Source organism: Eumetopias jubatus, unplaced genomic scaffold (genome assembly GCF_037043125.1).
Source record: "Eumetopias jubatus isolate StellerSeaLion01/CBP00866 unplaced genomic scaffold, mEumJub1_p1.0 scaffold_12, whole genome shotgun sequence".
NCBI lineage: Eukaryota > Metazoa > Chordata > Mammalia > Carnivora > Otariidae > Eumetopias > Eumetopias jubatus.
In genome coordinates this window covers 112,627,273-112,653,248 of record NW_028274818.1, presented here as the reverse complement: position 1 = coordinate 112,653,248, position 25,976 = coordinate 112,627,273, and the positions used below count along the sequence as shown (strand labels likewise).

Sequence of the window (25,976 nt, the reverse complement as noted above, 5' to 3'; positions counted from 1 at the left end):
CCTTCACTGAAATGGGCAGATCATCTAAGCAAAAGATCAACAAGGAAATAAAGACTTTAAATGACACACTGGACCAAATGGACTTCACAGATGTATTCAGAACATTCCATCCCAAAGCAACAGAATACACATTCTTCTCTAGTGCCCATGGAACATGCTGCAGAATAGATCACATCCTAGGTCACAAATCAGGTCTCAACGAGTATGAAAAGACTGGGATTATTCCCTGCATATTTTCCGACCACAATGCTTTGAAACCAGAACTCAATCACAAGAGGATAGTCGGAAAGAACTCAAATACATGGAGGCTAAAGAGTATCCTACTAAAGAATGAAAGGGTCAACGGAAATTAAAGAAGAATTAATGGAAATAAATGAAAATGAAAACAGAACTATTCAATATCTTTGGGATGCAGCAAAGGCAGTCCTAAGAGGAAAGTATATGGAAATACAAGCCTTTCTCAGGAAACAAAAAAGGTCTCAAATACACAACCTAACTCTACACCTAAAGCAGCTGGAGAAAGAACAGCAAATAAAGCCTAAACACAACAGGAAAAGAAAAATGATAAAGAGCAGAGCAGAAATCAATGAAATAGAAACCAAAAGAACAGTAGAACAGATCAATGAAACTAGGAGCTGGTTCTTTGAAAGAATTAACAATATTGATAAACCCCTGGCCAGATTTAGCAAAAAGAAAAGAGAAATAACCCAAATAAATAAAATCATGAATGAAAGAGGAGAGATCACAACCAACACCAAAGAAATACAAACAATTATAAGAACATTTTATGAGCAACTATATGCTAGCAAATTAGATAATCTGGAAGAAATGGATCTATTCCTAAAGATGTATAGACTAGCAAAACTGAAACAGGAAGAAATAGAAAACCTGAACAGACCTATAACCACTAAGGAAATTGAAGCAGTCATCAAAAATCTCCCAACAAACAAAAGCCCAGGTCCAGATGGCTTCCGAGGGGAATTCTACCAAACATTTGAAGAAGAATTAATATCTATTCTCCTGAAACTGTTCCAAAAAATAGAAATGGAAGGAAAATTTCCAAACTCATTTTATGAGGCCACCATTACCTTGATCCCAAAACCAGACAAAAACCCCATCGAAAAGGAGAATTACAGACCAATATTCCTGGTGAACATGGATACAAAAATTCTCACCTAAGTACTATCCAATAGAATCCAACAGTACATTAAAAGGATTATTCACCACGACCAAGTGGGATTTATCCCTGGGCTGCAAGGTTGCTTCAACATCCACAAATCAATCAATGTGATACAATACATTAATAAAAGAAAGAACAAGAATCATATGATCCTCTCAATAGATATAGAAAAAGCATTTGACAATGTACAGCATCCTTCTTGATCAAAATTCTTCACAGTATAGGGATAGAGCGTACATACTTCAATATCATAAAAGCCATCTATGAAAAACCCACAGCGAATATCATTCTCAATGAGGAAAAACTGAGAGCTTTCCCTCTAAGTTCAGGAACATGGCAGGGATGACCACTCTCACCACTGCTATTCAACATAGTATTAGAAGTCCTAGCCACAGCAATCAGACAACAAAAAGAAATCAAAGGCATCTGAATCAGCAAAGAAGAAGCCAAATTCTCACTCTTTGCAGATGATATGATACTTTATGTGGAAAACCCAAAAGACTCCACCCCAAAACTGCTAGAACTCATACAGGAATTCAGGCAAGTGGCAGGATATAAAATTCATGCACAGAAATCAGTGACATTCCTGTACACCAACAACAACACAGAAGGAAGAAATTAAGGTGTCGAACCCATTTACAATAGCCCCCAAATTCATAAGATACCTAGGAATAAATCTAACCAAAGAGGCAAAGAATCTGTACTCAGAAAACTATAAAATACTCATGAAAGAAATTGAAGAAGACACAAAGAAATGGAAAAACATTCCATGCTCATGGATTGGAAGAAAAAATATTGTGAAGATGTCTATGCTACCTAGAACAATCTACACATAAGGCAATCCCTATCAAAACACCATCCACTTTTTTCAAAGAAATGGAACAAATAATCCTAAAATTTGTTTGGAACCAGAAAAGACCCTGAATAGCCAGAGGAATATTGAAAATAAAAGCAAAGCTGGTGGCATCACAATTCCGGACTTCCAGCTCTATTACAAAGCTGTCATCATTGAGATAGTATGGTACTGGCACAAAAACAGACACATAGATCAATGGAACAGAATCGAGAGCCCAGAAATGGACCCTCAACTCTATGGTCAACTCATCTTTGACAAAGCAGGAAAGAATGTCCAATGGCAAAAAGACAGTCTCTTCAACAAATGGTGTTGGGAAAATTGGACAACAACATACAGAAGAACGAAAGTGGACCATTTCCTTACACCACACACAAAAAGAGACTGAAAATGTTTGGAAGACCTAAATGTGAGACAGGAGTCCATCAAAGTCCTAAAGGAGAACACAGGTAGCCACCTCTTCACCCTCAGCCACAGCAACTTCTTCTTAGAAACATCTCCAAAGGCAAGTGAAGCAAGGGTAAAAATGAACTATTGGGACTGCATCAAGATAAAAAGTTTTTGCATAGCAAAAGAAACAGTCAACAAAACCAAAAGACAACCACCAGAATGGGAGAAGATATTTGCAAATGACGTATCAGATGAAGGGCTAGTATCCAAAATCTATAAAGAACTTATCAAACTCAACACCCAAAGAACAAATGATCCAATCAGGAAATGGGCAGAAGACATGAACCACATTTTTCCAAAGAAGACATGCAAATGGCCAACAGACACATGAAAAGTGCTCAACGTCGCTCAGCATCAGGGAAATGCAAATCAAAACCTCAATGAGTTACCACCTCACACCAGTCAGAATGGCTAGAATTAACAAGTCAGGAAACAACAGATGTTGGCGAGGATGCGGAGAAAGGGGAACGCTCCCACACTGTTGGTGGGAATGCAAGCTGGTGCATCCACTCTGGAAAACACTATGGGGGTTCCTCAAACAGTAGAAAATAGAGCTATCATACGACCCAGCAATTGCACTACTGGGTATTTACACCAAAGATACTAATGTAAGGATCCGAACGGGTACGTGCACCCCGATATTTATAGCAGCAATGTCCACAATAGCCAAACTATGGAAAGAGTCAAGATGTCATTGACAGATGAGTGGAGAAAGAAGAGGTGGTATATATACACAATGGAATAGTATACAGCCATCAAAAGGAATGAAATCTTACCATTTGCAATGACATGGTTGGAACTGGAGGGTATTATGCTGAGCGAAATAAGTCAATCATAGAAAGACATGTGTCATATGATCTCACTGATATGAGGAATTCTTAATCTCAGGAAACAAACTGAGGGTTGCTGGAGCAGTGGGGGGTGGGAGGGATGGGGTGGCTGGGTGGTAGACATTGGGGAGGGTATGTGCTATGGTGAGCGCTGTGAAGTGTGCAAGACTGTTGAATCACAGACCTGTACCTTTGAAACAAATAATACATTATATGTTAAAAAAAAAAAAAGAAGAAGAAAAGAAGATAGCAGGAACGGAAAAATGAAGGGGGGGAAATCAGAGGGGGAGACGAACCAGACAGACGATGGACTGTGAGAAACCAGTGGAGGGTTCTAGAGGGGAGGGGGTGGGGGAATGGGTTAGCCTGCTGATAGGTATTAAAGAGGGCACGTACTGAATGGAGCACTGGGTGTTACACGCAAACAATGAATCATGGAACACTACTTCAAAAACTAATGATGTAATGTATGGTGATTAACATAACAAAAGAAAAAAAGGGAAGGGAATAAAAACAGTATGTTACTGCTTAGATAGACAAAAATAGACACATTGACCAATGGAACAGAATAGAAGGCACAGAAGTGAACCCGTGCTTCTACAATCAAAAAAATATTCAACAAGGAAGCCAGGAACACACTATGGGGAAAGGACAGTCTTGTCCACAAGTGAGATGGGGAAAACTGGATAAGTACATGCAATGAAATTAGAACCCTATCTTACACCAGTCACAAAAAATCACTCAAACAAAGACTGAAGCAGAAGGACCTGGTACTGTAAAACTCCTAGAAGTAAATGTAGGGAAGAAGCTCCTTAACATTGGTTTTGGCAATGATTCCTTGAATATGACACCAGCAGCACCAAAGACAAAAGTGAAAATGAACAAATAGGGCTCCAGGAAACTGAAAACCTTCTGCACAGCAAAAGGAACCATTGACAAGATGAAAAAGCACTCTACAGAATGGAAGAAAGTTTTTGATTTAATACTGAAAATATATAAAGAACCCATACAACTCAAAATCAAAGACCAATCTGACTGAAAAATGGATAGAATGAGACCTTTCTCCAAAGAACATATCCCAACAGCCAACAAACACATGAAAAGATGCTCCACATCACTCGTCATCAGGGAAATGCAAATCAAACCCACAATGAAATATCACGTCACACCTGTCAGAAGGCCTATTATCAGGAAGAAAAGAGATAAAAATGGCTGGCAAGTGTCTGGAGCAAAGGGAACTCTTTCACACTGCTGGTGTGCATGTACATTGATTCAACCAATGTACGATTGGAAATCGTACATTGACAATGTACGATTGTACGAATGACAATACGAACGCCTTCTCAAACACAAAAATTCTCAATTCTCAAACACAAAAAAAACACAAACACAAAAAACAATACGAAGCCTTCTCAAAAATTAAAAATAGACCCAACAATGATCCAGTGTGATTCCATTTCTGGGTATACACACAAAGGAAATAAAAACAGAATTTTGAAGAGAGATATGCACTCCTATGTTATTGCAGCATTGTTCACAATAGCCAATAATTGCCCATCAACAAATGAATGGATAAAAACAAATATAATGGAATATTATACAGCCATGAAAAAAGAGGACATCCTGCCATTTGCAACAACGTGGTGGACCTTGTGGAAATGATGTTCAGTGGAATAAGTCAGACAGAGAAAGACAAATACTATAGGACATCACTTACACGTGTAATCTAAAAAAGCCAAACTTGCAAAAACAGAGAGCAAAATGGTGGTTACCAGGGGTTGAGAAGTGGAGGGGACAGGGCAGGTGTTGCCTAAGGGTACAAATTTATAGTGAATAGTGAGCACAGACAACAATATTGTATTATAATCAACAAACTTGCTAGGAACCTAGAACTTAATTATTCTAATGACTAAAAAGACAGAATAATTTTGTAATATGATAGAGGTGCTAATTGTTGCAATCATATTATGACATATAATGTATTAAGATACATAAATGTATCAACATGGACTCCTTAAATTTACACAATGTTATATGTCAAATAGATTTCAATTAAAAAATGGATCAGGGTCAAGAACTGGGTAAGTCTATACGGTGAATACCAAAGCAAGGCTGTGTGAAATCAGGTCACAGTCGAGGACAGACTAAGGGCCTGTGTCAGTTAAGGATTTGAATAAGGTTCAGGGTCGAGATCAGGGTTAAGGGAGGTTTCACAATCAGTATGTGGCTGGATCAGGATCGTGAGAATCAGGAACATGATCAAGTCCAGCAGAGGTTCAGTTAGATTACTGTTAGTGGAAGGGTCAAGGTCAGGGTTAGGGTGAGAATCAAGAAGAGGGTGAGGGTCAAATTCACATGAAGTCCTGGGTCAGGGTCAGTGTCAGAGTGAAGGTCAGAAGGATCAGGGTCAGGTTAAGGTTGAGTTTTGTCAGCAAGGTGTGAGGGTGTCTCAGGGCCTGAATGACAATCAGTCCCATCAATCCAGGGTTGTTGAGTGTTAGAATCAGGGCCAAAACCAGGGTGAAGAGTAGGCTCTGATCTGTGTGAGGGACAGTCTGGGTGATGGTTGGGTTTTGGAGTCAGGGTAAGAGTCCAGTTTATCAATAAGGGAAGATCAGGGCAAGGGTCAAATTTAGATGACTCTGAGTTTTATGGTCAAGGTCATGATAAGAGTCTGGGTGAGGATTATGGTCAGAGTCAAAGCAAGCCTCAGGGTTAGAGTTGGGATAAGGTCACAGTCAGGGTCATGAAAAGGGTCAGATAGCATTTGGATATTTTCAGCGTGAAGTTCTGACTGAAAATCAGGGTTATGTGAAGGATGTAGTCAAAGTCAGTGTCAGAGTCAGACATGATCACGGGAGGTTCTGGGTGAGACCCTCAGGTAAGAGTGAGGTTGAGTGAAGTTCAAGTTGTGAGTAGGATTAGGGAGAACATCACTGTTAGAGTGAGGGTAAAGCTTAGGGTAGAATCAGAGTCAGGGTAATAAGTCAAGGTCAGGGTTGGAATGACGGTGTGTGAGGTTGAGGTTCAGGGTTAAGTGAAACACGGTCATGGTCAAGGTGAGGGTCAAGGTCAGTGTCAGAGTGAAGTTGGTCAGCAATCCCTTCCCCACCACCCAGCACCACGTGCAGCTTTTGCAGATGCCACCTCCTTGAAACACTCTCCTGCACTGAGCTCACCTTCTTGGGAGTCCTCAGTGCTGCCTAACCCTCCTGCAGACCTCCACAGGGGTACAGGTGTCTCGAAGTCAGGGATCTTGGAACAGAATGTTTTGTCCATTGATGGATTCCAAGCACTCAGAAGAATCTGTGGCCTACAGGAGGTGCTCAATTGAAAGCTTATTTAATAAGCAACGAGTATCCATTAAGTTATTTCTGGAGGGAAAAAGTACATCTCGAAATAAAATAAACTGTTCACAGTAGTTCTCTATGGAAGAATTACAAGAAACTTTCATGGTTGACTTGACACATGTCCATACTGTTTAAAATTTTTAAAAATTAATGTTGATTATTTTATAATGACCAAAAATGGATTCTTCCACTTTGAGAAAAAACAAAGAACTCCAGGTAAAGTTCCTGGTAAAGTGACAAGAGTCTCATTGCACTGTAGCTATTACCCAAGCCTCAAACAACTGGTAGCCTGTTGGGGAGCCTTGGAACATCTTCGAAGAAACCTTATTCTAGTTCTCTTCTCTAAGGAGGAAAGACAAACCAAGAGGCAAGACAACACAGAAGGTCTATTTATTCAACAGCAGCTTTGGAAAGGAATCCTTGAGACAGTGAGGGGATGTATTTCCCCATTTCTACTTCACTCCTTTCCCATATGGTCCTGTCCTTCACAGGCTAGAGCCTGATGCAGAAAAGGTGATTGCCTTAGATGTACTTATATACGACCTTGGAGGGCACACTCTGGAGGTGCAGACGGACGGGACATTTGTAAAAGTGGGACAGCAGAGTCTCACTGTAGCCCACCAGGTAGTAGAAGTTGTGTGCGGGCAGCTGCCTCAAGACCAGGACACAGATCTCCAACTGGTTAGCCCAGCGCTTTAGGATCAGCTGGTCGACCAGACACCCTGGGAATGCCCAGCATGAACTTTCAGAGGAAAACATCCTCCACTGTTCACTCTGTAGCATGGTTCTCCCCATCCAGGTTAACTGAAAGGAGAAGGGCACCTCAAAGACCCAGCAGAAACTCCAGAGGTAATATCCAAGAGCATTGGGCACTCAATTCCACCCTACCCTGGCTTCTTCTCTCTTCTTCTACAAGTGGAATAAAAATAATAACACTTTAAAGTTCAAAGTACATTATTTCATAACATTCACAAATAAATCCTGTGAAGTAAGTATTATCAGTTATCCTGGTTTTGCAAAAGGGAAGACTGAGTCCTGAGTAGGTCACAAAACTTGTGATGATGATCTTCTCCTGTCTAGACCTTTCCCACTCTTTCTGGATGATTATAGAAGCACTGGCCATCCCTTGGCCCAGAGAGATGAGGCCAGCAGCTACTTTTGAGACTGGGGACATGAGCTCTCTCACCATCCAGGGACATGGCTATAAAGACCCAGGTTTGGGGGACACCTGTGCAATACCATGGGACTCAGCCTGCCACCCTGACAGAAACCATGCCATTTGGAACTCCAGAAAGCATTCAGAGCAGGAGAAATCTGCATGCCTATCCAAGTGAAACCCCACATTTAGTGGCCCCCTGGTGGCAAACCCTGAGCCTAACACTCATCCTGACCCACACCTTCAACTCAGACCCCCGGGAAGCTGGCACAGCATGGGCAGATCCCTGCTGAAATGATCCTAAGCCTTAACTCTAACCCTAGGTTAACTTCTGAGTGGTCTGTCCACAGAAGCCTGGCTCCAAAGCCACCGAGATGGGGACACCTGAGCAAGACCAGAAGACGCAGCCTGTCACCCAGAAGGAAAACAAGCCATTTGGAACTCCAGGAAGCATTCAGAACATGAGTACACTGCATGGCCATCCAAGCGAGCCCCCACTTTGATCGGCCCCTTGGCCTCTATCCATGAGGATGACACTTACCCTGATGAACGCCCTTAAGTCAAACCACACGTACCGCACCACAGCACCGGCAGTTCAGCTTGCCATGCTGCCAGGCCATAACCGTCACCCTAGGAAGGCTTCTGAGGGGTCTGTACCCAGAGGTCTGGTTCCAAAGCCCCAAGGACTGGGGACTCCTAGCAATACAAGAGGACTCAACCTGCCAACTAGAAGGACCTGCCAACTCAACACGCCATTTAATCTCTGGAAAGCATTAAGAACAGGGGGACTCTGAATGCCCATCCCAGCAAATCCCCACATTCAGCGCTCCCATGGACACAAACCCTGAGCCTGAAACGCACCCTGACTCACACCCTCAACTCAGAAGCAGTGGAAGCTCACCACAGCACATGCAGATTGGTCCTGACATTCCTCTAGTCCCTAACCCTAAACCTAGGGTGGCTTTTCAGGGGTTTGTCCCTAGAGGCCCCGATCCAAACTCCATGGATTGGGGACTACTGAGCAATACCATAGGATTCAACATGGCACCCAGATGGATTCCGTGAAAATGGACCTCTGGGAAGCATTCAAAACAAGAGGTATTCGAATGCCAACCAAGCAAATCCTACTTTCATTGGCCTGCAGGTCTCAAACCCTGAGCCTAACACTCACCCTGACCCATGCCCTTAACACAGAACCCTGGGAAGCTCGCCACTGAAACGGCAGATCAGCATGCCATGCCCCTAGGTCTTACACCAAACCATAGCATGGCTTCTAAAGGGCCTGTCCCCAGAGGCCCAGTTCCAAAGACCCAGGGATTGGGGACACCTGAGCAATAGCAGAGGACTCAGCCTGCCACCCAGAAGGAAACTGAGCCATTTTGAACTCTAGAAACCATACAGTGCAGGAGAAATCTGCATGCCCATTCCAGCAAACCCCACTTTCTGCAGGCTCCCTGGCTGCAAACCATGAGCCTAACACTCACTTGACCCACACTCTCAAATCAAAGCCCTGGGAAGCTCAACCCAGTGCCAGCAGATCGAGCCTCCCATTCTTCTTGGCCCTAACCCTAACCATAAGGTGGCTTCTGAGGTGTATGGCCTCAGAGGCTGGGCTCCAAAGCCCCAGAGATTGGGAATAACTGAGCAATACCAGAGGATTCAACCTGCCACGCAGTAGGAAACCACACCATTTGGAACTGTGGAAAGTTCTCAGAGCAGAAGATCTCTGCATGTTCATTCCAGCAAACTGCCAATTTCAGTGGCCCCCTGGAGGCAAACCCTGACCCTGACACTTACCCTGAACCATGCCCTCAACTCAGACCCGGTGGTAGTGATAAGGAAATCTGTGACCTAAGATGGCGGACCGAGCCAGGCAGAGAGTCCCAGTCCTTGCCCCGGGGCTCTTTCAGGTTCTTCTCCCTGCCCCGCTTTGTGCATGCACCAAAAGTGCCAAGTATGCAGAAGTAGAAGTGTATTAATTGCCCCCTTTGTGCTCAGGGCTCAGAGCATTGGAGATCACTCTACTCCGAGACCGCTGGCATTAAATAAACCTCCTATCCTCCAAGATCTAGGGTGCCGCTACGTTCTTCCATTGGGCAATCCAGTCCAGGTTCCGTAACATTTGGTTCCCTGACCAGGAAACCCAACCACACTGGCCCACTGTTGCCACCGGTTTGGGGCAATGGCGAGGTGGTGACACAACGAGGGATTGCAACGGAGAAAGCATGCCCTAATATTCGGGAGTCTCCCGCCCCAGTCGCCTTGGGCTGGCCCCACTCTGGTGTTTCCACCGGACTCGAGGAGACTTGGCAGGCGAGGACCTGGTCCCGATGTCAGATTCTAGTAAGGCCATGGGTCCCAGGATCCAGACAGGCCCACCCCTATTGGGGTGGAAGGGGAGCCTGATCACCTCCCAGAGACCTCTTGGAGGTCTCACAGGTAGGGATTCCCAGGGAGGGAATGTAATAACTTCTGGAGTGTGAATGTGGGAGTGAATATGCAGTCCGACTTGGCTTGCTCAATTGGACTGATCCTGTGACTCCATGGGCGGGCAACTTTCAGGTCCCCAGAAGTATACGGAGTCTGAGTGGGCCCATCTGCAAATCCGTGGTGAATGGCATACAGTCTATGGCGGCATCAGAATAGTTTCTGATCGTAAGTCACAACACTGAGACCGCTATGGCTAAGCCTCACCCAAGCTCCTTTGGGACACGGTCAGACAGGCTTCTGATTGGTCTCCTCATCTCAGTTGGCACCCCCCCCTTTGTCTGTCTCTGCACCACCGCACACTGGGCAACACCATGGGGTCAGGGCAGAGTAAACCTATGGTTCTAGAGACCATGATCCAAAATTTCAAGAAGTGGTTTTCAGGAGACTATGGAGTCAGGATGAACCCCGGCAAGTTAAGAACCCTATGTGGATTGGAATGGCCCACCTTAGATGTCGGGTGGCCTTTAGAAGGGACATTGCATGTCCCAATGATTCTTTGAGTATGGCGAGTCATAACAGGAGAACCAGGACACCCTGACCAGTTTCTGTACATTGACTCCTGGCTAAGAACTGCTCAGAACCTTCCCCCCTGGATGCGATTTGCTTGCAATAGGGAGGGACAGGCCAGGGTCTTAATCGCCTCATCCAAGTGACCTAAAGAAAATCAGGAAAAGCCCCAATCTCCACAAATCCTGTTTGGAGATCCCAAGGATGAACCGACCCTGCCCCCACCGTACGTACCCCCAAGACTGCCTACACATGGCCCTTCAGCTCCAGACACACCGCCGCCATTGGTTTCGCCAGCGCCCCCAGGCCCAGAGGATCCATGGCTCCCCCAGGCCCAAAAGATCCACTTTCTCCAGGACCAGCAGCCAGGCTATGCTCCAGACCAGAAGGCTCAGAAGCCCAGCTGCTACAAGGAAGAACTCCAAGGGGAGGACCTCATAGGCCTTGCGGGAATGGACTCAGACTGAGGGGGAACAGGCTCTTTCTTCCTTGGCCCCCATGAACCCACGGTCAAAATGAAGGTGGGGGGCGAACCAGGGTTTTTATCATTTTTTTCTTTTCTTTTCTCTTTCTTTCCCTTTCTTTTCCCCTGGTTTCAGGTCTTTTCTGATTTGTATACAGTATATTTGCTGGGGACGTTGTAAACCTGTTAGCATTTTGTTCTCTCATTCATCTATTCTCCTCTGGACAAAATGACAAGACGAAAAAAATCACCTCAGCAAAAAGAACAAGAGGTAGTACCGTCAGCCAGGGACCTACTCAGTACGGACATTAGTACGATGTCGGACCTAGAGTTCAGAATCATGACTTTAAAGATACTAGCTGGGCGTGAAAAAAGCGTGGAAGTTATTAGAGAAACCCTTTCTGGAGAAATAAAAGAACTAAAATCTAACCAAGTCGAAATCAAAAAGGCTATTGATGAGGTGCAATCAAAAATGGGGGCACTAACTGCTAGGATAAATGAGGCAGAAGAGAGAATCAGTGATATAGAAGACCAAATGATGGAAAGTAAAGAGGCTGAGAAAAAGAGGGAGAAACAACTACAGGATCACGAGGGCAGAATTCGAGAGATAAGTGATATGATAAGACGAAACAACATTAGAATAATTGGGATCCCCGAAGAAGAAGAGAGAGAGAGAGGGGCAGAAGGTATATTGGAGCAAATAATAGCAGAGAACTTCCCTAATGCGAGGAAGGAAACAGGCATCAAAATCCAGGAGGCACAGAGAACCCCTCTCAAATTCAATAATAATAGGTCAACACCCCAACATCTAATAGTAAAACTTACGAGTCTCAGAGACAAAGAGAAAATCCTGAAAGCAGCTTGGGAGAAGAGATATGTAACTACAATGGTAAAAATATTAGATTGGCAACAGACCTATCCACAGAGACCTGGCAGGCCAGAAAGGACTGGCAAGATATCGTCACAGCACTAAAAGAGAAAAATATGCAGCCAAGAATACTATATCCAGCTAGGCTGTCATTGAAAATAGAAGGAGAGATAAAAAGCTTCCAGAACAAACAAAAACTAAAGGAATTTGCAAACACGAAACCAGCCCTCCAAGAAATATTGAAAGGTGTCCTCTAAGCAAAGAGAGAGCCTAAAAGCAGCAAAGATCAGAAAGGAACACAGACAACATACAGTAACAGTCACCTTACAGGCAATACAATGACACTAAATTCATACCTTTCAATAGTTACCCTGAATGTAAATGGGCTCAATGCCCCAATAAAAAGACACAGGCTATCAGATTGGATTAAAAAATGAGACCCATCCATATGCTGTCTGCAAGAGACTCATTTTAGACGCAAAGACACCCCCAGATTGAAAGTGAGGGGGTGGAAAATCATTTACCATGCTAATGGACACCAAAAGAAAGCTGGGGTGGCAATCCTTATATCAGACAAACTAGATTTTAAAACAAAGACTGTAATAAGAGATGAGGAAGGACACTATATCCTACTTAAAGGGTCTATCCAACAAGAAGATCTAACAATTGTAAATATCTATGCCCTGAACATGGGAGCAGCCAATTGTATAAGGCAATTAATAACAAAAGCAAAGAAACACATTGACAACAATACAATAATAGTGGGGGACTTTAACACCCCCCTGACTGAAATGGACAGATCTTCTAAGCAAAAGATCAACAAGGAAATAAAGACTTTAAATGACACACTGGACCAAATGGACTTCACAGACATATTCAGAACATTCCATCCCAAAGCAACGGAATACACATTCTTCTCTAGTGCCCATGGAACATTCTCCAGAATTGATCACATCCTAGGTCACAAATCAGGTCTCAACCGGAACCAAAAGATTGGGATCATTCCCTGCATATTTTCAGACCACAATGCTTTGAAACTAGAACTCAACCACAAGAGGAAAGTCGGAAAGAACTCAAATACATGGAGGCTAAAGAGCATCCTACTAAAGAATGAATGGGTCAACCAGGAAATTAAAGAAGAATTAAAAAAAACTCATGGAAACCAATGAAAATGAAAACACAACTGTCCAAAATCTTTGGGATACAGCAAAGGCAGTCCTGAGAGGAAAGTATATAGCAATACAAGCCTTTCTCAAGAAACAAGAAAGGTCTCAAATACACAACCTAACCCTACACCTAAAGGAGCTGGAGAAAGAACAGCAAATAAAGCCTAAACCCAGCAGAAGAAGAGAAATCATAAAGATCAGAGCAGAAATCAATGAAATAGAAACCAAAAGAACAGTAGAACAGATCAACGAAACTAGGAGCTGGTTCTTTGAAAGAATTAACAAGATTGATAAACCCCTGGCCAGATTATCAAAAAGAAAAGAGAAATGACCCAAATCAAAAAAATCATGAATGAAAGAGGAGAGATCACAACCAACACCAAACAAATACAAACAATTATAAGAACATATGATGAGCAACTCTATGCCAGCAAATTAGATAACCGGGAAGAAATGGGTGCAATCCTAGAGATGTATCAACTACCAAAACTGAACCAGGAAGAAATAGAAAACCTGAACAGACCTATAACCACTAAGGAAATTGAAGCAGTCATCAAAAATCTCCCAAGAAACAAAAGCCCAGGGCCAGATGGCCTCCCAGGGGAATTCTATCAGACATTTCAAGAAGAATTAATACCTATTCTCCTGAAACTGTTCCAAAAAATAGAAATGGAAGGAAAACTTCCAAATTCATTTTATGAGGCCACCATTACCTTGATCCCAAAACCAGACAAAGACCCCATCAAAAAGGAGAATTATAGACCAATATACTTGATGAACATGGATGCAAAAAGTCTCACCAAAATACTAGCCAATAGGATCCAACAGTACATTAAAAGGATTATTCACCACGACCAAGTGGGATTTATCCCTGGGCTGCAAGGCTGGTTCAACATCCGCAAATCAATCAACGTGATACAATATATTAACAAAAGAAAGAACAAGAATCATATGATCCTCTCAATAGATGCAGAAAAACCATTTGACAAAGTACAGCATCCTTTCTTGATCAAAACTCTTCAGAGTATAGGGATAGAGGGTACACACCTCAATATCATAAAAGCCATCTACGAAAAACCTACAGCGAATATCATTCTCAATGGGGAAAGGCTGAGAGCTTTTCCCCTAAGGTCAGGAACGCGGCAAGGATGTCCACTCTCACCACTGCTATTCAACATAGTATTAGAAGTCCTAGCCACAGCAATCAGACAACAAAAAGAAATCAAAGACATCCAAATCGGCAAAGAGGAAGTCAAACTCTCACTCTTTGCAGATGATATGATACTGTATGTGGAAAACCCAAAAGACTCCACCCCAAAACTGCTAGAACTCATACAGGAATTCAGTAAAGTAGCAGGCTATTAAATCAATGCACAGAAATCAGTGGCATTCCTATACACCAACAACAAGACACAAGAGAGACAAATCAAGGAGTCGATCCCATTCACAATTGCACCCAAAACCATAAGATACCTAGGAATAAATTTAACCAAAGAGGCAAAGGATCTGTACTCAGAAAACTATAAAATACTCAGGAAAGAAATTGAAGAAGACACAAAGAAATGGAAAAACGTTCCATGCTCATGGATTGGAAGAACCAACATTGTGAAGATGTCAATGCTACCTAGAGCAATCTACACATTCAATGCAATCCCCATCAAAATACCATCCACTTTTTTCAAAGAAATGGAACAAATAATCCTAAAATTTGTATGGAACCAGAAGAGACCCCGAATAGCCAGAGGAATCTTGAAAAAGAAAAGCAAAGCTGGCGGCATCACAATTCCGGACTTCCAGCTCTATTACAAAGCTGTCATCATCAAGACAGTATGGTACTGGCACAAAAACAGACCCACAGATCAATGGAACAGAATCGAGAGCCCAGAAATGGACCCTCAACTCTATGGTCAACTACTCTTTGACAAAGCAGGAAAGAACGTCCAGTGGAAAAAAGACAGTCTCTTCAACAAATGGTGTTGGGAAAATTGGACAGCCGCATGCAGAAGAATGAAACTGGACCATTTCCTTACACCACACACAAAAATAGACTCCAAATGGTTGACAGACCTAAACGTGAGACAGGAGTCCATCAAAATCCCAAAGGAGAACACAGGTAGCAACCTCTTCGATCTCAGCCGCAGCAACTTCTTCCTAGAAACATCACCAAAGGCACAGGAAGCCAGGGCAAAAATGAACTACTGGGATTTCATCAAGATAAAAAGCTTTTGCACAGCAAGAGAAACAGTCCACAAAACCAAAAGACAACCGACAGAATGGGAGAAAATATTTGCACCCGTCAGAATGGCTAAAATTAACAAGTCAAGGAATGACAGATGTTGGCGGGGATGTGGAGAAAGGGGAACCCTCCTACACTGTTGGTGGGAATGCAAGCTGGTGCAACCCCTCTGGAAAACAGTATGGAGGTTCCTCAAACAGTTGAAATTAGAGCTACCATTCGATCCACCAATTGCACTACTGGGTATTTACCCCAAAGATACAAATGTAGGGACCCGAAGGGGTACGTGCACCCCAATGTTTATAGCAGCAATGTCCACAATAGCCAAACTGTGGAAAGAGCCAAGATGTCCATCGACAGATGAATGGATAAAGAAGATGTGGTATATATACACGATGGAATATTATGCAGCCATCAAAAGGAATGAGATCTTGCCATTTGCAACGACGTGGATGGAACTGGAGGGTGTTATGCTGAGTGAAATAAGTCAATCAGAGAAAGACATGTATCACATGACCTTACTGATATGAGGAATTCTTAATCTCAGGAAAGAAACTGAGTGTTACTGGAGTGGTTGTGGGTGGGAGGGATGGGGTGGCTGGGTGATAGATATTGGGGAGGGTATGTGCTACGGTGAGCGCTGTGAATTGTGCAAGACTGTTGAATCACAGATCTGTACTTCTGAAACAAATAATGCAACATATTTTGAGAAAAAAGAAAAAGAAGAAGATAACAGGAGAGGAAGAAAAGGGGAGTATGTCAGAGGGGGAGACGAACCATGAGAGATGATGGACTCTGAAAAACAAACTGAGGGTTCTAGAGGGGAGAGGGGTAGGGGGATGGGTTAGCCTGGTGATGGGCATTGAGGAGGGCACGTTCTGCATGGAGCACTGGGTGTTATGAACAAACAATGAATCATGGAACACTGCACCAAAAACTAATGATGTAATATATGGTGATTAACATAACAATAAAAAATTTAAAAAAAAATTAAAAAAAAAAAAAGAAAAAAGAAAAAGAAGAAGATAGCAGGAGAGGAAGAATGAATGAAGGGGAGTAAGTCAGAGGGGGAGACGAACCGGGAGAGATGATGGACTCTGAAAAACAAACTGAGGTTTCTGGAGGGGAGGCGGGTGGGGGGATGGGTTAGCCTGGTGGTGGGTATTGAGGAGGGCACGTTCTGCATGGAGCACTGGGTGTTATGAACAAACAATGAATCATGGAACAGTACACCAAAACAAATTATGTAATATATGGTGATTAACATAACAATAAAAAAATTTAAAAAAGAAAGTATTAACAAAGCCAAAAGTTGGTTCTTTGAAGTAATTTTTAAATATTACACCCTTACAAGACATGAACAAGTATAAAACAAAGAGTGGTGCCTGGGTGGTACAGTTGGTTAAGCGTCTGCCTTTGGCTCAGGTCATGATCCCATGGTCCTGGGATCCCCCGCATCAGGTTCCCTGCTCTGTGGGGAGGCTGCATCTCCCTCTCCCTCTCCCTCTGCTGCTCCCACTGCTTGTGCTCTCTCACTCTCTGTCAAATAAAGAAAGACTTGTACTCTGAAAACTAACAGACCTTGATTAAAAACAAACAAACAAACAAACAAACTAAAGACGACACAAGCAAATGGAAATACATAATATGCTCATGGACTGGAATAATTAATACCGTGAAAGTGTCCATAATTCCCAAAGCAATCAACAGATCTGTAACTCTGAAATAAATAATGCAATATATGTTAAGGAAAAAAAAAAAAGCAGGAGGGGAAGAATGAAGGGGAGTAAATCAGGGGGGGAGATGAACCACTAGAGATGATGGACTCTGAAAAACAAACTGAGGGTTCTAGAGGGCAGGGGGTGGGGGGATGGGTTAGCCTGGTGATGGGTATTAAAGAGGGCACATTCTGCGTGGAGCACTGGGTGTTATGCACAAATCATGGAACAGTACATCCAACTAATGATGTATGGTGATTAACATAACAAAAAATTTAAAGTAAAAAAAAACTAATGATTTAATGTGTGGTGACTAACATAACAATAAAAAAATTTAAAGAAGAACAAAGTTGGAGGACTCACACTTCCTGATTTCAAAACCCACTACAAAACTACAGTAATTAAAACCATGTGATTCTAGCATAAAGACAGACATACAGACCAACAGAAAAGGATTGAAGATCCCTAAATAAACCTATACAACTACAGCCAATTGGCTTTCAACCTGGGTTCCAAGACTATTCAATAAGGAAAAAATGATTTCTTCAACAAATGGTGCTGGGAAAAGTGGATATCCCCATACAAAAGAAGAAAGTTGGCTCCCTATCTCACATCATACACAAAAATTAACTACAATGGATCAATGATATGAGTATAAGTACAAAAATAATAAAACTCATAGAAGAAAACATAAAGGTAAACCTTCACGATCTTGCAGATGGCAACAATTTCTTAGATATGATAACAAAAGCATGAACAACAAAAATATATAAATTTAACTTCATTAAAAATAAAAATTTTGTGCATCAAAGACACTATCAAGAAAGCAAAAGGAACAAAATATTTGCAAATCATATATCTGAGGAGTCTAATATCCAGAATATATAAAGAACTCTTAGGACACAACAACAAAAATATAAACAGCCCAATTTAAAAATGGGCAAAGAACTTGAATAGACTTTTTTTTTCAACAAATATGCAAAAAGATTCTCAACATCAGTAGTCATTAGGGAAATGCACACCAAAACTACAATGAAATATCACTTCATACTCATTAGAATGACTATAATAATAAAAAAAAAAGAAAATAACAACTGTTGGTAAGGGTGTGGAAAAATTGGAACCCTCATACATTACCGGTGGGAATGTAAAGTGGTTCAGCTACTGTGGAAAACAGTTTGGTGGCTCATTAAACAGTTAAACATAGAATTACCATATGAACCTGAAATTCTACTCTTACGTATATACTCAAAGAAATGAAAATATTGCACACACAAAAACTTGTAAACACATGCTCATAGCAGCACTATTTGCAAAAGCCAAAAGATGGAAACAGTACAAATGTCCATCAACAGAAAAATGGATACACAAATAGTGGTATATCCATGCAATGGAATAATATTTGGCCTTAAAAAGGAAGAAATTTCTGACACATACTACAACATGGATAAAATCTTGAGGACTTTACGGTAAGTTAAATAAACCAATCCCAAAAAGACAAATACTGTGTGATTCTAACTATATGAGGCCCTTGGTGTAGTCACACCCATGAGGACAGGAGGTAAAGTGTTGGCAGTCAGGGGTTGGGGGGAGAGTCGGAGTCACTGTGTAATAGTGAAAGAGTTTCAGAGTCACAGGATGGAAGGGGCTGTAAGGATGGATGGTTTGAACGTATACTGTGTGTTGTATGTATTTCAGCACAATAAAACAGTCACACACCGTGTGGTTCCACTTACGTGGAATATTCAGAGCACACAAATCCATAAAGACAGCAGACTGGCGGTTCCAGGGGATGAGAGGGGGTGGAATGGGGAGAAGCTGTTACATGGGTGTGGGATTTTACTGTGGGGCACAGAGAGGTTCTGGAACGAGGCAGAGCTGGTGGTTGCACAACACTGGGAATTGTACTAAATGCCACTGAATTGTTTGCTCTGAAACGGTTTATTGTATGTGAATTTCGCCTCAAAATATTATTTTAAAAAATTAGTTCCAGGGGCTCCTGGGTGGCTCAGTTGGCTGAGCGTCCAACTCTTGGTTTTGGCTTAGGTCACATTCTTGGGGCTGTGGGATGGAGCCAAGCCCCGCGTGGATCTCCGTGCCCCAGGGAGGGTCTGCTGGAGATTCTCTCCCTCTGTCCCTCCCTCTGCTTGAGCTCTTACACACTCTCTCTCTCTCAAAAGAATAACTCTTAAAAAAAAGTTCCAGAGCTTTTGAGAAACTCTGCTAGTATCTGTTTCCCTTGTTCGTTGCCGTCGCTCCACCCCACCAATGCTTACTTAAACATTGTGCTTTGGGGAGAGGTTGTATTCTGCCCACATCGCTGGCCACCAAGACCCTCTGGGCCAGGGTCTCAGGAGATCGCAGTCTCTGGACACACTAATACCAGTTTGAGAACTAAATGCTCACTCAATTACCCATCGTGGTGCCCTAGGGGACTAACCCCAATGACATTTTCTGTAGTTTGTCCGAGGAACACATAAGGAAAGCTAGGGGACCCTTGAACTCAAGTTGAGTTCATGGCCTATTGACTTGGCACTTCCACAAAACATTTCTTCAAAAAAAAAATACACAATTATACTCTTAAAATAGTACAGAATTATAATTGTAATTCTTCTTCCTGGTGATATCTTTTGAGTGCCAAAGTACCCTGAAGATAACTTCATTGGATATTTTTCCTTAAATGATTGCAAAAAAATTAAAATTCAATCCTTTCTAACTCTTACTTATAGGAAAATCCCTCTCTCTCTGTCATAGAATCACAGAATAATAGCTAACATTTATTGAGCACTTACTATATACCAGATGCTGTTTTTTTTTTTTTAAGACTTCATTTACTTGAGAGAGAGAGTGCACAAGTGCATGAGCGGGGTTGTGGGGAGGGGCAGAGGCAGAGGGAGAAGCAGACTCCCTGCTGAGCAGGGAGCCCAATGTGGGACTCAATCCCAGAATCCTGGGATTATGACCTGGGCCAAAGGCAGACGCTTAACCAACGGAGCCACCCATGTGTCCCTACCAGACGCTGTTTAAGCACATTATAATGCTATGATCACCCCCATTCTAAAGATGGTAAGCTTGACGGGCTTGTCTGCCCACTCAGTGGGGAAACCAGGGTTAGAACTCTGGGTGCACAGCATGCATCCCCAACCACACGGTGCCACACTGCCCTGCGTCTCATCCTAGCAAGGGACAGAGCAGAAGAGACTCTTCACTCTGTAGGCGAACGCACCTTATGGCCTGCAGCCGTGCATGGCCTGGGTCAAAGCTGTCTACCAAACCACGATTCCTCTACTTGACAGTACAGGGACGGGTCACCCTTCTTCTGACTGACCTTCCCATTCATTTAGAATTCAGGCATTTCTTCTCTTCTGCTCTGCGCACCATTGTCCCCACCCCAAAACACATACACAGAGCACATTCATTACCTCACACAGGGTCTTATCAAGTCTTTCTCTAGAGCTGTCTTGGATCTGCTTGGACTATTTCACACTGAGACAAACAAGGTTTCCCATACTCACCTGTAATCCAGCTGCTCCCTTCTGAGGATGTTGTTTTTATTCTTGAAAGTCACAGGCAGTGCTCTTAGCTTGGGTCAGGTGGGAAGCCATAGACAGGCATCCCACAGGGCGGGTACCGCATCTGTGTGGCCCACAGAAGGCTGGGCTGGGCAGGGGAATAAAAATTTGCTTTATGAGAGGGGAGGGTGACCACCATGTGACAAATAATTGTTCAGCGCCTACTTTATGCCATGCATTATGATGCATGGGAAAACAGGGAAATAACGCAAAGCCGGCGCTGCCTGGGGAGACAGGCAGTCAACAAAGATCAGGTACAAGAGGATGTTAGCTCAGACTCTCCCATGGAGGCCCTCCTATGGCAAAGCCAAGCGGGAAAGAGGCTGGGGGTGTGTGGCTGTGGCGGGGTGTAGGCAGGATGACCAGGGGAGCTTTCTGAGGGTGATGCCTACCAGCGTTGGGGGTCTCTGGGTCTGGAAGCCGCACACAGGTGATGTTTCTTTGGAGGAAGTGCACATACCTGCTGACCTGAACAACTCTACTTCAGAATTTAAACTTAATTCGTGTCCCAAACTGCTGTAGGTATTAGATTTAATCCCTGTCTCAGGTCTTAGAAACGTAAGATGTTTTAAGGTCATGTAAAAGAAATTTACCACAAAGTAGCTTTTGCACAATCTGATTTTCTCAATGTTGGGGAAAATTTTGTAAGGTCAGAGGGTATCTGAAAGCTGAGAACTTGGGCCCAGGTGTGAACTGAGGTGCCCAGAAACACCTGGAAAGATATACCAGCTCTCAGGACAGAAGAAGCCTTCAATGTAGGAGCCTTGAACTGAATGATGAGCTGGGTTACCTTTCAGGAAGCATCTACACATGCGTCTTTAACGTGAACCCATATGGTGCTCTGAGGTAGGTGGGCCATGCATTATTCCTGTTAATGAGCAGATTGAAGCTCAGAGAGGCTGAACTACAAAGCCAAAGGGCAACAGCTAATAGAGGGTGGATGTGGGTGCTCATCAAATCTCAGAGTACAAGTCTTTCACTTCTTTGGTTAGGTTTATTCTTAGGTATCTTATTATTTTGAGTGCAATTGCAAATAACATTGTTTTCTTATTTTTTCTTTCTCCTGCATCCTTGGTAGTGTATACAAATGCAACAGATTTCTGCACCTTGATATTGTACCCTGGAACTTTCCTGAATTCCTTGATCAGTTCTAGTAGTCATTTGCTGGGATCATCAGGGTTTTCTGTCTAGAGTACCATGACATCTGCAAACAGTGAAAATTTTACTTCTTCCTTGTTTGGATGCCTTTTATTTCTTTTTGTTGTCTACTTGTGGGAGAGACATAGGGCAGTCAAGTCCCCAGAAAACCAGACTTGCCAGGAGGCTTTTGACCAAACCCCCTCTGACCAAGCTTGGCACAAGGCAATCAAGTCATCTGCACAGAAGGGTGACCAGGAGCCTTAGGACCATGGGCCCTCCATCTCAGCTTTGTACAAGGCAAAGGAATCACCAAGACCCTGGGCCAAGTGCATGCCCACCAATGCAACAAAGAACAGCGCAATTGAATCCTCAGAAAATCAGGCCTCCTGGTAGTCTCAAGAATATGAAACCTCCAACCGAGCTCTGCACTGCCCAAATGAGGACCAATGACACCAGGCTGAGGGAGAGTCCTCTGAAGAGGAGCCCTCCAACATATCCAAGCACTGGCCACAAGAATCGCTTGGACACCAGGCTGAACACAAGCACCCTGGGATCATGAGGACACCATCCCTGCCAAGCACAGGGTAATCAGGTCCCCAGAACACCAGGAGCCCTTAGGCTAGGAGCTCTCCAACACAGTCTGGCACGGGCAAATGAATCACCTGGACTCTAGACTGCAAAGGAGCCCTCAGAAGAAAAGCTCTCCAACCCAGAAAAGCATAAGGTTCTCAAACACAGGATTTTGCGGAGCCCTCTGACCAAAACCCCTCCAACCAGACCTGGAGGTGGACAAATATATTTTCTGGACAGTGGACCCAGCAGGAGCCTTAAGTCCAAAAGCCCCCCTACCCAACTCAGCACCAGAGAAAGGAGCTACCTGGAACTTAGGACAAAGAAGGGGAGTCTTCTACTGCTGTTGAGAAAATGGCAACGAATTCCCCAGAACACCAGGCCCAATAGATGCCCTGAGACTATGACACCACCAAGCTAGTTGTACACTGGGCAAAGGAGTGCCCTGGACACTGGGCTGAGTGGGAGTCCTCTCTCTGGCAGCTCTTCAGCCCAAGAAAGCAGAGGGCAATTGAGTCCTCACAACACTGGGCCAAACAGGAACCTTCAGACACTCCAACTCAGGTTGGCAGTGGGCAAAGGACTCACTTGGACAACAGGATGACTGGATTCCCTCCAAGTGGGGGCCCTTCAACTGAGGAGACAGCTGGCAACTGAGTCGCAAGAACACCAGCGCCAACTGGGAGATCTGGGTCGCCAAGCCTTCTGATTCAGCTTGACACTGTGCCGAGTCTCTCGGACATCAGCCTGAGCAGGAGACCTCTGACCCAAAACCCTCCACCCCATAGAGCACAGGACAATTGGGTCCCCAGGACAGAGGTTGGCTGGGAGCCCTGTGGTCATGACTCCTCCATCTCAGCTCTGCACTGCGCCAAGAAGTCCCTAGAACACTAAACTGACTGGAAGTCCTTTAACTAAGGCGACCCCAGGACAAGTGAGTCACCAGTTCCCTGGGATAGACTTCAGCTTAAGGTCATTGTGGCTTGTCACCTGGGTAGCCCTCATCTTTTGGGGAATATCTCTCAAGAGGAAAGGATACCAAGCCAAAAAGTGGAGTCAAACCAAAAGTTTGGAGAGTTTGAAATAGAATTCATAGCAGGAGATGAGGTGGGGGGTTGAAACAGAACTCATATCAGGAGACGAGATGGGGACTGGAGGGAATTCTAGAAGAGACCCCAGGCCCTGAATACAGAGGACTCATTGGCAAAGGTCCTCCAGATGAAGAAGAGGTGCTCCATCCTAGAAGGAGTGGTGGAGACCATAGAAAAACAAATCAAGTCGTGGGGTGAGAAGCAGGCTCAGGTCTATGAGGTAGAGAGATTTTTTGGGTACATCAAGGACTTGCTGGAAGCTTTTGCCTCCCAGGCAACGGCATCCAAGTGGTGACGTCCCTGCACACTCCCATCCAAGATGCCATAAATGCGGAGCTTGGAAAAGTTTGGTCATCTCCAGGAGTGAGAGTTTTAATATTTTTCAGAGGCCTAAATAACTTAAAAACATTATTTCAGAATAAGTAGAGGAAACAACCGGTGTGACTGTGATGTATAGCCTGGGTTATTCTCACTACTGTGCCTTGTAAGTCATCACGTTCTCCAGTTGGTGGGCAGTGGCCTCCACAGCTCTGAGAGAGTGTCGGTGAATTATGCAGAGCTGACCCTGAACACATCCTTCCTATCCCCATCAACACTTTTAGACATCCTGGTTTCTGGAAATCAAGGTCAGCTGCTGAGGTCATCCGCATTCTGAAGGAAGGAAAAAATAAGCTGTAATGTCCATATGTAGGTATTTCTGCAAAAATGATTTTTGTCCCTAGCCCCATCACACATGATGTGGCAAATTTGTGTTTGGGCCCTGGCATAAAGGTTCCAAACTCTGGTCACCAGAACTATTTCCTGACTGCATGTCCCTGTGTGATGCAGACCTCTGAACAGTAAATGTGACAAGATGAGGGAACCAGGCTGGAGGGCGGCCAGAAGCAGGGGACCATTCCCTGCCTCTGGATGATTTCCTCCTGTGGGTGAGGTAGGTATAGACTGGAGTAAGGAGCATGGAGTGTGGGCTCTCTGCTCTGAGCCACAGAAGCACTGCAGAAGTTGGGGGAGACACAGATTACTACTTGCTGCTCCATGTGGAGGGGTGGATGGACAGAGTAAAGAAGAGAAGGAGACAGGAACAGGTGCATATGGAATACTCGGGTGTCTGTGGATATGGAGGAAGGTGTCTACCTCTAATATGCAGAGCTGAGATTCTGCCATGCATTGGACAGAAGGAAGGAGGAGAGTAAGGTTCCAGGTTTGTCTTCTCCCTAGAGTTTGTCCCCTTACCTCAAGGTAGGATGTGGGAGCTCAAGTGCCTTGTGGATATCAATGAGCTGGGTTCTGCCTGTGGCTGTAGTGGAGGTGGAAGAGAGCCTAGAGCCATGGTTCCTTGGGGGAGCTCAAGGCACTCTGCTCATAGTACCAGGGCATAACCTGATTAGAGCCATGAAAAAGCTGTCTCTTAGGGAAGGTCAAAATGAGGGGGACTTGGGATGAGAGAGGTTAGTATCTCTAAGATGGATGGTGTCTGAACTTATAGGAGGGCTGCTGCTTTCAGGAGCCAGTGGGGAGGCTGCTGCAGTCCGGGTCACTTGGATTTGATGGGGAAGTGGATCACAGTGTGATCCCAGAGCTGCTAACCTCTAGTGGCTACCTGCTCAGACCCCACTTACCAGACACATGTTTCTGGACACAGCAGGATCTTGGAGGTGCTAGGACCCCACTTTGGGGGTGTGTAGCAGAGCAATTGACTCCTTAAGCCACCATTCCTTCACCTGTAAAATGCCGGCAACTTTTGGGGGGTGGCTGTGTGAGCAGGATGCAGGAGACGGCAGGGTTGGGGAGGGGATCTCTAAGGCCAGGGGACGGATGCTGTCCAGAGGAGGGAGGGCAGGCTGTGAGCCAGGTCCTTGCCCCGTCGATTCCTTCCCAAACTCAGAACAGCAGATTCAGGAGAGCAGTCTGTGTCCTGCCTCTGTCCTGTCCCACACCTGGCCTTCTCTTCCCCTTAGGTACAGCACATCACAGCCCAGCGCCTGCCCAGTCACAGACCAGACCAGGTTCCTCCTGCCTCCTACACTGCTGCTTGACACCCACACATTAGGGTCCTGGGGAAGCTTGGAGCTTCCAGGAGCCAGGGTGGGACTGATAGCTTTAGGGAACTATGCTGAGGTGTGTTGACAGGTAGAGCGATCCTATAGGTAGGGAGGGATTTAGGTCCATTTAGAGATTCAGATAGTACAGAAATGTCCCATCGCAGAGGCACTCTTGGCACATTTTGCCCCAAGGTAACATCCTACATCACTGCAGGACACTATTCGCACCAGGACACTGACAGTGTGGTATGATGGACATGTCTAGGTCTGTCACTTTGTCATGGACATTTATAT

General features: G+C 44.2%; 1 protein-coding gene across 1 annotated transcript in view; it reads right to left on the bottom strand.

Moving 5' to 3' along the window:
• Window positions 1-7,185: 7,185 nt before the first annotated feature.
• The window catches only part of LOC148162917 (melanoma-associated antigen 9-like), a 36,929-nt gene continuing 18,138 nt past the window's right edge, over window positions 7,186-25,976 (bottom strand). The window contains exon 2 of the mRNA XM_088017084.1: window positions 7,186-7,385. Coding sequence (XP_087873210.1) covers window positions 7,186-7,385 — 200 coding nt within the window. The remainder of the gene's footprint in view (window positions 7,386-25,976) is intronic.